The sequence below is a fragment of the Dermacentor andersoni genome, chromosome 5 (assembly GCF_023375885.2).
Source record: "Dermacentor andersoni chromosome 5, qqDerAnde1_hic_scaffold, whole genome shotgun sequence".
Lineage (NCBI taxonomy): Eukaryota > Metazoa > Arthropoda > Arachnida > Ixodida > Ixodidae > Dermacentor > Dermacentor andersoni.
Window position 1 is genome coordinate 28,085,899 of NC_092818.1, and position 14,797 is coordinate 28,100,695.

The 14,797-nt window shown below is 42.5% G+C and overlaps 1 protein-coding gene across 1 annotated transcript in view; it reads right to left on the reverse strand.

The window, feature by feature from the left end:
• Window positions 1-14,797, reverse strand: part of LOC126529992 (F-box/WD repeat-containing protein 8-like) — a 44,426-nt gene that overhangs the window by 20,005 nt on the left and 9,624 nt on the right. The window contains exons 2-4 of the mRNA XM_050177464.3: window positions 12,033-12,137; window positions 9,086-9,250; window positions 8,089-8,177 (exon numbers count right to left, since the gene is read on the reverse strand). Of these exons, the coding sequence (XP_050033421.1) occupies window positions 8,089-8,177; window positions 9,086-9,250; window positions 12,033-12,137 (359 nt within the window). The remainder of the gene's footprint in view (window positions 1-8,088; window positions 8,178-9,085; window positions 9,251-12,032; window positions 12,138-14,797) is intronic.

Below are 14,797 nucleotides of genomic sequence, written 5' to 3' on the forward strand. Positions count from 1 at the left end.
TGCAGGCCTTCTTCCAAGATTTCGAACCATGATATATCTAAAAATGCCTTGTAAGCTAGCATGACTATGAAAAATAATTCTGACAATTTACAACCATGCCGTTTGCCTATGGATGTGGTGACATAGAGGGCTATAGTGTACGGTGGTGAATGACGGCACGCTTGCCACTGTAAAGTGAATCTCCTTATCGCATCGCCAGTCACCACGGCCAACATTCACACTACGTTACCAACCTACTCAGGATTGAAATGCAACAACTTTCAAGTATTATCAGTCTCAGTCGGCATAAACATATCTGCGCACTTCCCACCTTTCCGCTTGCGTTCGTGTGTAAAACATCTTATTTATTAAACAACTTATTGACATAGATGTCACAGCTACCCCGTGACCAAAAAGGTTGTGTTGAGGCTTCTGCTAGCATGCTTTGCTGTGTGTGTCTGATGCAGCTGCAGTGTGGTAACTCAGGGATTGCAGTGCAGCTTCGTATCAAAGGGACCTCCCCTTGGAAAGAACCACCCTTTTTTTTTCTTTTTATAGCACACCACGCGATAAATATTAGTATTCTAAGCGGCAACATTCTTACAAATGTACATGGGCACTTCAAATGGCTTTATATCGAGTGTCCTTTGCCTCAAATATGACTTGCACACTGCTACAGTGCTTGTCACAAGTGCCATGTCTCACATTATAAAGTCTGAATATATGCAACTGATAAGTCCCTGACCAAACATGAACACGCATTAGCAGACATTGTACATTATCACATGCAAATATAGTGTGCTACATGCACGGTTGTTAATATGGTTGCACATAATCACACAGTAAATTCAATTTGCGCTAATAACATACATTACCACAAGCTTGTGGTGCCAGTGGCCAAAGCAAGATTCAGTCTATTGGACGTTTGGAAAGGACCAGCACGGGCGGGGAGACCGTACGTCTTGCTGTCCCGTACTGGCCTCCCCAAGACGTCAATTGTGTATGAGCTACCCAGGGGAGAGCTAGTGTGTTGTTGTAGAATACTTATCTTTATTACTGTGGCCAGCCTCAACTAAATACATCATAGAGCAAGACTAATATTCAGAACAAAAAAGGAAACCACAAAGGACAAGTGAAAACGACATCAAAAAGGAACGTAATTCAAATTTCAAGGGAGAACCTACACTCTCTTTCTAAATCTATTGAGGCAAATCAAACTACCATGAAGGATGCATGCACTGAACCAAGCCAGATCTGCATGAGACAAACCCAGGTTCTTGCCCAGCTCCAAAGTTTCATGACATACCATACTCCTTGCCCCGAAAACCAACCCCTGCGAGGGAAATTTCTTGCGCGGATCAAAGCAGCACCTCAAAGGCGCATACTTTGCTGCTTTCTTTCACGCTTTGTCTTGTCTTTGAGCACCTCCTCATTGGCATCCCAACGACAGCCAAGTCAACCACCAACATGTCGTTATCAGTTTCAATGAGTATATCAGGGCCTAGTGCCCTCTTGAGTAGTCAACCGAGGTTCTTCTTGAACCGCGACGCTCGGTCTCTTTTTCTGGACTAGGAGGGCCACCTGCTTAGCCACAAAGTTGTAGCACTCGGTACACACGAGGTGGACAGACTCACATTCCTGCAAGATGTGGAATGCGGTTTCCGGTTTTTCGTGGCAGAGCCATGATGTTGGATCGCTGCTTTGTTTGATAGTAAGAGACCTGGTTGGATAAAGATTCGTCCTAAGGCGTAGTGCCTTAAGACAATCATCTTCCTTCAATAGCTTGGAATCATGATACAACCAAGTGTTAGCGACGATCTGGTCTTGGTGTGCTAGGAGATCCTTGTTGGTGTATTTGTACCTTAAATCAGACCGCCACTTTTGTGATCCTCTATTAAGTGCTGTTTCAACTGCTTTCGGGCGAGTTATTTCGGAGTTATTCAAGAAGGCATTTGGAAAAGTTCAGAGATTCTCAGAAAGTTCTAATTTAAAATGCTATCAAATAGATAATCTATGAATGTGTCCCCTAGTCTGAGTAGACGCAGAAGGTTCTTAAGTTGCACAGCCTGAGCAACCCTCTGTAACTGAATAACACCCAGCCCCCCGCTCTTTGAGGATAACCATATACGTATAGATATTAGGAAAACCTGGAGGTAAATGAAGAACCTTCTTGATCCATCTACAAGTAAGCCCATCCAACCTGAGGATTCTGAAGAGACCTCTAGTGTATTAGATGCAGTGTACAAGAAATCTGGAATAACCACTTGTCTAAGGCAATTAACCTTCCGAAACAATTTCAGCGAGGCTTTAGCAATAAGATCAAGAAGTTTCAGGGCTTTGTAGAAATGAACAGTTGGATTCTTACAAATGAAGATATCTAAACCAAGTCATCGAATTGGCTCATCTCTATACTTTGGTTGAATATCCTGACCTAAAATAGATAATGTAGGAATGCTATAGTCGAAACCTTTACTGGAATAGTTGGGACACCGTCCAAAGTATTGAGATTTTAAGGGATTGATCTGAAAGTCAACATTATTAAGAAAGGAGACAGTTTCATCTACCAAGAGTTGAAGCCCCTCAAGGATATCTGACATTAGAAGCAAATCGTCGGCAAATGCCACTGCTGACATGGAAGTATCCTGTAGAGGAACACGCACACCTAATGTCGGTGAGTAGAATGCAGGCTGGAAAGGAGCACTATTTGACTAAAGCGACTTGGCGACCGGAGGTCCCGATACAGCCTTTGACTGTGGGGCCTCCTTTTGTATTTCATATCTATCAAAACCTGTAACCATTTTGAAGCAATAAACTTTGGAACTCTCGATATCACAAGAATGAAGTTGGCACAACCAAGGTTATTTATCTAGTTAACACATATACTCCCCAAAAGTGACCTGAACACGAACCCTTGGTGATACGTTCAGTGTTTTAGAGCAGCCTGTGCACAATACAAGTTATTTTTATAGTTTTCATGCACCACTCTTGCTGATTTCTTAGAGCTTTTCCCCGTCATGTTATTCAAAGTTGCAAGACCGAAAGGTCAATTTCATTCTTCCACATTTCCTTTATTTCTCCGAGCTTTATTCATCAACCCCAATTGTATTTGCTGCTTCTTTCCCATTCATGTTCCCAGCGACCACCCATCATTAGCACTTATTGTGTCAGCTAGCTGAACACATTCGCATGAACACTCTAATGCTAACACATAAAAAAAAACCAATGTAGCAAGTCTCCACGCCTGACCATTGTCAAAAAAACAAGAGTAATCTGCCACCTTATAGCTACTGTATTACAACTTATGCTGTTTAGCCACTTATCTTGTGTCTCAATTTCTTGCAAATCTCACAATGTTTATAGCAGATGCAATAGATGGGGAGATAAGTTTTGCAATTGGCTAATCGGATAAAGGCAGCTTTATGGGCCATATGATCCCTACCTGCAACTTAGCAATGGACGGGAAAGTATCTCTAGAGGTCAATTTTCATTCTCACACCTTGCTGTTTTGCTTGATGGTTATGAGTGCATACCAATACATTTTATTCTTGGTATCACAAAGTCAGACCCCATGTTTTCCTCCTGTTGCAAAGTTGAATAAACTAAGGCTTTTATGTAAGAAAGTTGTAGCTATACATCTACATAAGTGTGACTGGTTGCACTATGAATAAATGTTGGCGACATCACTAGTTTAAGATATAATGTGGTTGCTGTGACAAAAATAATAAGTACAGCAACAGACAACAATGTGCCCTTGCCTGACATTCTAGATGTCATTTTGTTTAAGCTAACAATGTTCCATTATAGAAATCACCACCAAGCCAATGCTGAATGTTGCCAGATACAACAACCCACAAGCATAATGTTGACAATGTTTGTGAACTACCTGAGCTAACTGAAAAGACAGGCACAGTTGAAGAACAGCTAAACAGAGAGGTATCAGAAGAAAGTACATTATGCAGGTTGCTTCCCTTTCATGAACTCAATACTTCAGTGACTTGGCTGAAGCTGAAGCCAAGTCATGTGATACATGTGAATTTCAGGGATCACGTAGCAACATTTCTGGCACAAAATTGAAGTAAACAATGTGATGATTATGCAGGCTATGTGCATGTTGTGTACACTTAAAGTAGCCCTGCAACAACTTTTGTTCAAAAATGAGAAAGAACTCACTGGAGTGAGTGTGACACCTTTCAATTAATATTTTCTAGCATACATTTTTGAAAGAAACCTGATACTAATAACAGAGTGCGAAGTATACTTTCGCCATTCCCCTTCAAGCAAATGTTTCCTCTCAGCAGGGGTGGTGCCAAAAGCAACTCCCTGCCTATTGCTCCTTTCTTATTAACACAATTAGCATTCTTTGAATACTTCAGGCACTTTTTGGTCTGCCAGAGTATAGTTTCTTTCAATGCATGTGCTTTTGAAATGCTACATATGCACTCACTAGGTGCATGTCCAACTGATAGAAGTGAGAACGCCTGCTCTTGAAGCTGACAATGAATAAAAAATTGCGGCAGAACCCACCTTGTGACGACAGTTGACGGTAATGTGTTAGCACTGAATCGACATAGGGACACAACATATTGCCACCATAGGAACAAGTTATGTATGAGGCGTGTACTGCAGCGGGAATCCTCTTTCAGGCTTCACTGAGAACACTTGGTACCATCTATCACCGCTACCACAAAGCCTGCATGTTGCCTCCAAAACGCATGGCATGCCTGTGCGTGCAAACGCGAAGAATGCATCATGCAGCAACAGGGCTCCTCTCTCGTGCATCTTTATGGAACAAGCTGTGCCACCCAATGGCACTGCTGAGAAGTCTGCGCGTGCCCTCCGAGACAAGAAGCATGGCGGACCAGTGCCTTGGGAGTCTTGGGAGAACATAAACTAGCCTTCCACAAAGTGCACAAGCTAGGTGTTATCGCCACGACGATACTGGCATCGTCATCATCTTGCAAGCACACGTTTTCATGCTTTCAAAGATTAAAGACTTATCTTCGTAGCAAGATGACAAATAATCGTCTGAGCGACCTAGCTGTGCTTGCGGTCAAGCGATCTCTTGCCAATAAGATGGATTTTCAGCGTGTTGTCGACACGTTTGACGTTGCGCACAATAATCAGCGTATACGTCTACACTAGTATGCCAGTATAATGATACCCCATCGTATCTTTGCAGCGCTATCGTGGGAAAACTGTGCGGCACGTGCATAGGACTGATACCCATACCTGTATCCGAACACCCGCTTCACCATCGAATAAATCCTGTGTGTGTTTTGTCTTATACTGTCACAGCGCAGGTATTGGCATCTGTGCTTGTGACGAAACCTTCCTCTCTCCCTGTCATCGCTTTGAAAGAGACTCCATATAGGGTGCTGTCCAAGGCCACATCAGTGGCATAGCTTGTGCAGTGAACAGTGTATAGTCAAAGAGCTGTTATTTGCATTTGTGAAACCTGCTGTACTGTATGACCAAATGTGACACTGACTGAAATGCCAACTGCGTGCTCTATTTTTGCAGTTCTCTCCTCTCTTCTATTTGTTTTTGTTATTCTTATCGCGTACATCTTTCTGTTATTTTTTTTCCCATTTCCAGCATTTAGAATCGCCACAAGAGTGTATTAACTTCTTTTTTGTGTGTGTGCAATCTAGTGTGCCTTTACCAAAGTTGGAATAGATATACGCATTGCTTAGAGGTGTTAGTTCTTACTCCTCTTGTGTACTATACTCTTTTGAAGCTATATTGCAATGTATTTAACTGATGGTATATTGTTGCTGCTGGGTACCTGTTTCTTTTTTTCTGTTTTTTTATGTATGTGCTTACCATGTCTTATATAAATTTTCATTTTCGTAGAGGTAGCTTTGTTGTGTAAGTATGCTAAATTTTAATTTATATCTTACTTCAATGCTGGAATAGCTTATTCAGGGTGTCTACCAAGTTGACATTTCCAAGTTCCCTGAGTTTTCCCAGTTTTCCCTGAGTGCCCTTGCAAAATTCGTGAGTGACACAGAACTTTGTTTTTGTGAAAATGGGCTGACACGCATGTTTAAAAATTTTAAAAATCGACTTAATTCAGTTTGAAGAGTAAGGAGTACTGTTTACTTTATTCAAAAAGAAAACAGAAAGGACAGGTTAGTAAAATGCACAGCGAATAAAATATCTGCGAAAAGATAGTAAAGCCCACTGCAAATCGAGTCTAACATTTTCAAATACAAATAAAAAGACATGCACACAGAAGCAAATATTTTCGAAAATAAGCTATTTCTATGAACTGATAGCAAGCTCATTGAGTATGAGGCCCGAACTTTGGCACATGTGAGATTCTCTCTCAGCAGCTGGAAAGTCAACCTCAACTGTACTGACATACTCTCAGCCCACGCACGACACCTCAATGTTGCGTTTCACTGGTTTAAAAAGTTTATTTTGGTTTGGATGAAGGACACCTGCATCTCGGAGTCAGCCAAAACTGTTTTTTGAGCTCAAGCTCATTCACAGAAGTGGCGGAACACTTCCTTTCCCGTTCATTCTTCAATGCGTCGGTCCTTTCTGTTCCCGTCCCCTCTTGCCGCGAATTCGCCCTACGGACCATTTGAAGCATCCTCTTGGTCAGTTAAACAGTCAACGTACAATTTTTCGAACTCCCTGGAGGCCGCGAAAACGTCCGAAAAATCGGGCAGTCCGAAAAGTGAATGCATGTCTTTTACTGTCCTTAAGGGCTCAAATCGCCAAAGGCATGAACAAAAAAGCTTTGAAGGCCTGCCAGTACACTTATTAGGCATATCGGTGCTTGTGCTGTGACGGTAGACGGCGTGTGCACGCGTGTATAATTAGGAAATGCATACTGTATCCCCTGACAATAGCCCCTTCACATGCTTGTTAAGCTTCACCGCACTACTTCGCGTATGCTTCACCGTGTAACATTGCTGTATTGAGGCAAAATTGACTATCGGGACCCGGCATCATGCAACGCGCCGTGCTTTCCGAGCTTCGAAGCCAATCGCGAGGATTACAAAGGCGGATTCGGTGCCATTGCTGACAGCGGCGAATTGATTTAAGAAAAACACGCGAGAAGGTAATCAAAATGGCGGCGGTGGTGGCTTTCATTAACACCATTTAGGAGCTGCGGTCACGCCAAAAAGTCCGGAAAATCGGACGACGAAGGCTTCTTGCGTCCAAAATTTCAGACGTTCTTATACATTGACTCTACGGGGTATGTGGTGGTGGTGCCGCGAAGCCATCTGAATCATCGGGCATGTCCCAAAAATCCGGCGTCGACTGTACACTGCCAACTCCTCCAGCCGACGATACGGCGTCAAAGTCGATTCGTTACGATTCCTCTCTGTAACTCCAACGAGCATCAGCGCGACTTTCGTTCCCAATAAAACTACAGCAAAATTTCCCTAATAGAAGCAGAAATTCCCTGAGCTTTCCCTGAGTATTTCCAGACTACTCAAGATCCCTGAGAATTACCGGTTTCCCCGGTTGGTAGACACGCTGCTATTCACACTGATGTGTTTAGGAGGCCTTCACCCCTATTAAATATAGTCAAAACACAACGCATAAGTTCCCCGCCTCCCTGCCGCCTCCCCCCCTCCCAAAGGAACTCAGTTGTGGGTGCCCCACCAGCAAAAAAATCCTGGCGCCGCCCCTGTAGAGGGGGCCTGTATGTAAGATTGTGGGCTCCCGGAATATTTCGTTTGCATGGCGGCACTATTTACAAATCACAAATATTTCGTTACTGTGTTCAAGAAGTGTTGCAGTACCCCTTTATGTAGACCACTGATGAAGGTAGTGTCGCTCACAAATTGTACTTCAGAAAATGCGACCCCGGAGACTCAAGTGTTTCGCTTCACTAGGCTAGGCTAGAATAGGATAGGTTACGTTAGGTTAAGGTTAGGCTTAGATTAGCTTTAGGGTCAGGTTAGGTGCGGTTTAGAGTTAGATTAGTTTAGGGTTAGGTTAGACTAGGCTAGCTAGGCAAGGCTAGGTAAGATTCAGACACTGCAGTAAAGTCACAAAGCTTACAGAAATCAAGTTTTTGATGTAATTCCCTATTGCAAGCTGCTTTAGCTAGCTTAGCAGACGTAAACAATCAATGTGCTTACAAACCCTGCAAGGATGAAGTCTTCAGATGAGTCAACTGCTGACAGTACACCAGCCCTTGAATACTCCAGCTCATAAAGTCGTCCAATGCGATTCTGGTAATCACAAGATTTGCAAAAAACCTCCGTTAGTGAACCATTTTACTAGGCTTCCAAGGAAAACACAGGGAAGGCGGGAGATGGAAATTCAAGATGAAGAGCAAAACGAGAAGGTAAAGGCAGGAGCGAACGTTTCAACAAGTCCACTAGTCAAAACGTTGGCTCCCACTTTCACCTTGTTCTCTTTTTGCTCATCATCTTACTAGGCTGTAATAAGATCATTCCCTAATTTTCAAGTTAATCTATGATAGACTGATAATTAAGGTTTAGCATCCCAACGTAATGCAGGAGCAATGAGAGGTACTGTAGTCAAAGGCTATGTATTAATTTTTACCATTAAAACTTGAAGATTATATAGTATCTGGTTACAGTTAGATTCATACAGACTGCTTATGGTTAAATTTATACATGTAGAAGAAGATAGAATAGTATTTTTTTTTTCTGTGCTAGCATGTATAAAATTAGCTTTGATCACCTGGGATTTTTCAATACGGCAAGAAACTCAACATATAAGCATTTTTATACTCTGCAGCCTTTTGAATGCAGCCGCCACGGCTGAGGAGCATGTCTAATTGTAAAGCTAGCTTTACTATGAAACAGTTGCCAACCTAACGGAGGCAGTCTCAATTTTTAGATCAGTAGATGCACATAACACTGGTTCATTTTATGGGATAAAAGATGTGTTCAACTACTTCAATTAGTTCTTTAAGATAAATACAGGATCCAGACAAGAAATCAACAACCCCACAAGAATACAATCCACCAGCCCACACCAAGCGATCATCCACAGTTCCCTACTTATGCCTTAATTAATCACCAAATATTCTTCATAAGCATTGTATGTGGCATGTAGACAATAAGTGCTATTCGACTGCAGATGTTGCATGAAGCATCAAGAAACAGACCTTCCAGTTGTGCCTGAGAAGAGACTCCCTCTGCATCTGGTCCTTGAGGTATTGCTTCCAGTTAGTCTTTTCTGCTGTCACGGTCTCATCTGCAAATCCCATCTGACAACAATGTCGATGCCACAACAGCTCGTCGTCTGCTACGCATCTCCAGCCGCGGCTGACCTGAGGAAGAAAGGCTCCACTTAACTACACTGCCATGCTAGGTTGTTCTAGACCTAATGCTAAGAACCTAAGCATGGTCCATCAAAGACCAATAGACCACGGCTATTTATTTAAGTTGCTTTAAATTTGGGTTAACAGGTGTTTGAATTATCTGAAGGTCAAAATTAAATTATGGGGTTTAATGTCCTGGAACTGTGCAGTGCGTTATGAGTGATGCCATTGTGGGGGGCTGCGGATTAATTTCAACCACCTGAAGTACTGTAACATGCACACAAAGCGCAGCGCACAAGCATTTCTGGATACCGACCCAATTGGATTGTAGCCACAATGGCTGGGAATCGAACCAGAAACCTTGTACTCAGCAGCGCAATGCCACAACCACTAAGCCACCATGGCAGGTATATCTGAAGGTAACAAAATGTGGTCCAGAGCAAAATTAACATTTAAAACAGAATTACTTTTACAAACGGATCGATGTAAGCATTCATGCAAAACCACTTCACAAAGTACAAGAGTGAGAAAATGGGCAAGGCAATGTTCCATGGTGGAGAGAAAGAGAGTCTCAGTGCATGCCCACCTGATCAATCAGTAGCGATCAATATGCGAGTCCACTGTAAACTAATGTTTTTGTTTTGTTTTGTTTTTTTTTGCTTTTGTGTTACTATCGTATAAGTTCTTGTGTGTCTTAAGTTTTGTTGTTGTGTAAAACCATTGTATAACTTTGTCGTACACGAAATTGATTTACAATGTCGAGTTGTCTCAGTGCCGTGTGTAGCACTTCCTGCGTAGGCCCCTGTCTAGCCAAGAAGGCTAAAGGCCCAGATGATTTACATGTAGCTTTTTTACCATTGGTGTGAATAAACTGATTTGATTTCATTTGATGTACCAGAGTTGCAGAATGTGTGAGTTGGTCAGTGGTGCCGCGTTGTAGGGGCACCCATTCATATCAACATAAGTAAGCATGTTCTATTCATTGATGAATGAATTCTCATCAACCACTTTCTGGCTGTCCGTCCACAAGCGACCAGCTTTTCAGGACTATGAAGCAACATCAGAGGAGCAAGTGGAGACTGACAAGGAAGGGCTCGCAGTTACACAGATGCTGCAGTGCACAGTAAATTTATTTCCCTGTGTTTAGGCCTCTGCACCTAGTTTCCATGGATCTGTATTCTCCCTACCCAGAAAGCTGTGTAACTAAGAGGGCATTCCGAACAGTCACTTTCACAGTAAGGGAACACATTGAAAATGTTCTGTTTATATACAAGAGGAGAAGTACCAGGTCTAATTATTCAATGCAACATTGTCGTTCTCACATTCTCAGCATTCATTGTTTTTCACCTGTTTTCATGCTCGCACGGTTGCGTTCATCACCAAACACCAACTCTCTGAGATGTGTGTGCTGTCGTATAAGAGCTTTGTGTTGTCTGGAGGTATAGATGCTGTGGTTGGTAGCGGCGCTTTGTCACGTTTCCCAGCCACTAAATATTTACTTACCTTTGGGTCCATGCTCTCGAAATGTAAGTATTTTTTTTATGGGTAATACACTTTTCAATGCCATATACCCGCAAACCTATTCGTGACTACATTCACTGCTTCTATGCCACCCATATATATATATATATGTGTATACAGGATGTCCCAACTATCATGCACCAATATTTAATAATATGCAACTCCCACGTAGCTGGACACGACCACAGTAATGTTGTTTGCCGTTTCTTAGAGATACTCAGTCTATTTTTTGCATTCTGTATAACTAATTAATTAATTAATTATTGCACATTTCAGATATTATAATTTGATGAAAAGTGCCAATGAGAAAATTGTAGAGCAACATAAAAAACTCTCGATACAGCTTTCTGTTGCTCACCCCGTGCTACATAAGTGTTTTTTAGAGCGTGAAAGAAGCCTGCAATTACACGCAATATTGCCACGTGACTGGCCGGTCAAAGCACTTAGGTAGCATGTAGTTAGGTAGCATACGAGAGTTTATTAGCCACATGCCTGCACTCCTAAGTTCACGTGTTCGGTGACGCCTTTGGCCAAAAAAGGGCGTTCTGCATGCACCCACCATGGCCCCGAGTGGCGATGGCTAACATTGCCAGGGCTACATCTAGTAAACATAAATACCTGAGTTAGTGGACAGATTGACAGCCATTGCCATAGCACAGCTGGTAGTGCAATGGACACGTAATGCAGTTTCCGCTCCCACCAGTCGCAAGTTCTCCTTTTGTTCACTTTCATTTCCCTTTTCTTCATTATTTTCTACATTTCAATTTCTACCACAGCTAATTTCCCTGATGCTTTCCTTGGCTTTATATAGTCATGATTAACAAAATCAAGCCTCTAAGTTTCCCTTATTCTCTCGTGGTGTGTGTGTGTGTGCGTGTGTGTGCGTGCATGTGTGCGTGCGTGTGTGTATGTGTTAGGAGAAGAGAATGGAGGTCACCATCAGTTGCACTATATACAGAACTATATATATCTATATATATATATATCTATATATATCTTTAAACAGAACCTCTTGAGACCAGGGAAATTGGTTCTGTTTATCAGAATTTCCACTTACTCAGAGACAAAGCTAAATACAATTGCATGAATACAAAACCAACCAACCATGAGGATGGTGTTCCGTATAAGAAGCAGCTCCATTTAAGCGATTTCTGTTTATTGAGATTCCACTATATATATATATAGTGCAACTGATGGTGGTCTGTTCCGGTACCCCGTCAGATAAAAAGTTCCCTGTGTAATTGGCACAGTCGCCTACTGGAAATCTCACCTGAGCACATCTGCAGAGATCAACAATGTCCAGGTGCTTAAAGATGTCGATGGCTACTTCACGAGGAAGATAAGTGTCAAAGAATGGAATTTCAGTAATTTCATTCTGGAAAAAAAGAGAAAATGTGTCAGCGTATTTATCATAGTAATGAGAAGAAGTAAGAGTTATCGTGGAATATGACAACCTCATACAGCGAGCCGTTACTGATAATTAAACATGATAAACTATAAAATAGGTAAGTGCACTCAAGGTCTGCTTGATTCACACAGGGTTCACAAGAATGTGGCACGCTGCACTACAATGCCCTCGGTTCTATGCAATAAAAGTGCACCCCTCTAGTGCAGTCCTCTGCTGCAGTGTGGCATTGCCCTGGTTCAGGAAAACTGCATTCATTGGCGACATAGCGCAACCTTTTGATGACGACATTCACCGAGGTGGTGTCTGTTGCCAAATAGGGCATTTTCAGAGCGTCCTAAACGCTTCGACAATGACTTTACACAGCCGAAATAGACTACAATTTGTTGCAAGCATTACATATTCACATGCTGATTACAGTTTTAGTAGTGCACCACTGAAGCTGTAACTTCCTATTAAGTATTTTGCACCCTTAGTAGATTTAGCAATGCTGATCACAAACTACATTTCTTACACTGAAGTATTTCACCTGCTACCACCGTTGCGAAACTTCAATTGTATAAAAAACTGGTCAGACCTAAACTTGATTATGCCTGCTCCACTTTGCGTCTTGGACAAATTGTACTAACAAACCACCTCAAACCTACTCAGAATTGTATTGCCCGTGTCATAACTTCAGACTATTCTCTTAATTCCAGCACTTAAGCAGCGAAAGAAGTCCCTCGCTTCAGCAACCTCGCATTGTGCCGAAAGGATCTGAGCATGCCTCTTTCATAAAATCTTCTACGCTAATGAGCTTCTCAAAGACGAGATGCTTTCTCAGCCATCATGCCACCTCAGATGGCTCATCCCCTGAAAGTCGGAATTCCCTCATGGCGCATACCGAACACCTGCAATAACTGCAACTACCTACCCTCCCCTATTGCTGCTACCTCTTAACCCAAAAAACATCCAGCCACCAGTGCACATATGTTCATGCTGTGTCAGGTGGTTTGGCTTATGGTGCAATATGGTGCAGCACTATGGCTCCTTTTAAAAATACGCTAAAAACACAAAGTAGAGTCTCTCGTTGAACTGAAAACATGGTCGTGCATAATAGGCTGATCAGGTCACCAAGCATTAGGCCAAGCAAACAATGTCTCGCTCCTCGGCACCATGTTCAAAAGTGCGTGCAATGTGCTGAGCTGGCACAACCTTAACATTCTTCAGCACCACTAGAGTGAAGTGCACACAAACTGAACCAATTTTCAATATACAAGGTGACCATTCTACGACATTGAATGCCTCTAACTCGAGTCTGTCCCTCATTCTTCCTCTAGTTTCTAGAAAAATTCTATCTTCCAAAAGCTCTCTGCACTGCTTTAAAGTACACAGCACAGCTCTTAAAATGCAGAATTACTTGGAATGCAAGGTTACTTAAGATAGCCAAGATATATATCTGTACACAGTGATCATGGGTGAAAAATTAGAGAATACTTAACCAAGAAACACCTCCACATATATATATATATATACATTTTTTTTTTTTGTAAAACACTATGACACAGTGGAATCGACTTAACTGAGCAAGGGTGAAGTGTGAATGAGGATACACGTTTGCGTGCTAGCATTTGTGTGTGCTTATAACTTCCCTACTTTAATGCCTTCAGGCAAAGTAGCCTCACCACTGAATAAAGAATAAAAGTCATACTTCACGCTTGATAAAACATATTTTCTTTTGTTCTTTTTTTCACGTTGCCACCACACGTACACTCAGGCCAAGAAGAACCATATGCCCAGCAGCAGAACACTATAGCCAATAAGGCACGGTGAAAAATGGTCTACAGAATAGGCTGAATAACTAGGACACATACTGCCTCTTGCTCAGCATGTTTTGAAGCTGAGTATGAAGCTGCATGTTTTGAGGTCTACAATGGTGACAACATAAGCACCCAGTGCTGAGAAAGTGAATGACTGGCAGATAACATTCAAGTCCTACAAGGTTCAGTAACAACTATCTGTTCTCAGAAACGTCAAAGTTGGTATTATCCTATAAAGGAACTTTACGTTACATGCCTTGTAAGTTATGCTCTTGTCACAAGGCAATTTCTACTCTCATTGAAATATACCAACATCAAAATTTTTGAGGTGAAAGCCTTAGATCTCGATGTTTCAAGGCCGCGCTGTGAGGTACAGAAAATATTGTCGCAGCCTAGTAGAAGACGGGAAAGCCGGCGTAGAGGACGTATGGGAGCACTTTATCAGAGCAGTCAACGCAACGTCGTTGTCGTCTCTGTTTTTCCACTCACGCGCTACTTCAGCGCCGTTCTCATCGCCTGGCACATACCCGCGGTGACCATATAGAATGTGGCATTTGCCCCCCCCCTTTGAAAAAAAAAGAGGCATCGTCCCGATGCACCAACGTCCGAAGGCTGTGCACAGACGGTGCAAAGTTGAGGTCATGAGGAAATGTATGGCTTCATACGAAGCACATGCACAACCTCGGGCAGATGCCGCCGGCGGTTGGAGCAGTTATGGCTGGCGGGGACAACTTCATAGTTAACATCGCTGATGCGGCGCAGAACTGTGTACGGGCCGAAGTATCTTCGCAGGAGCTTTTCAGACAGCCCGCGCCGACGAATCGGAGTCCA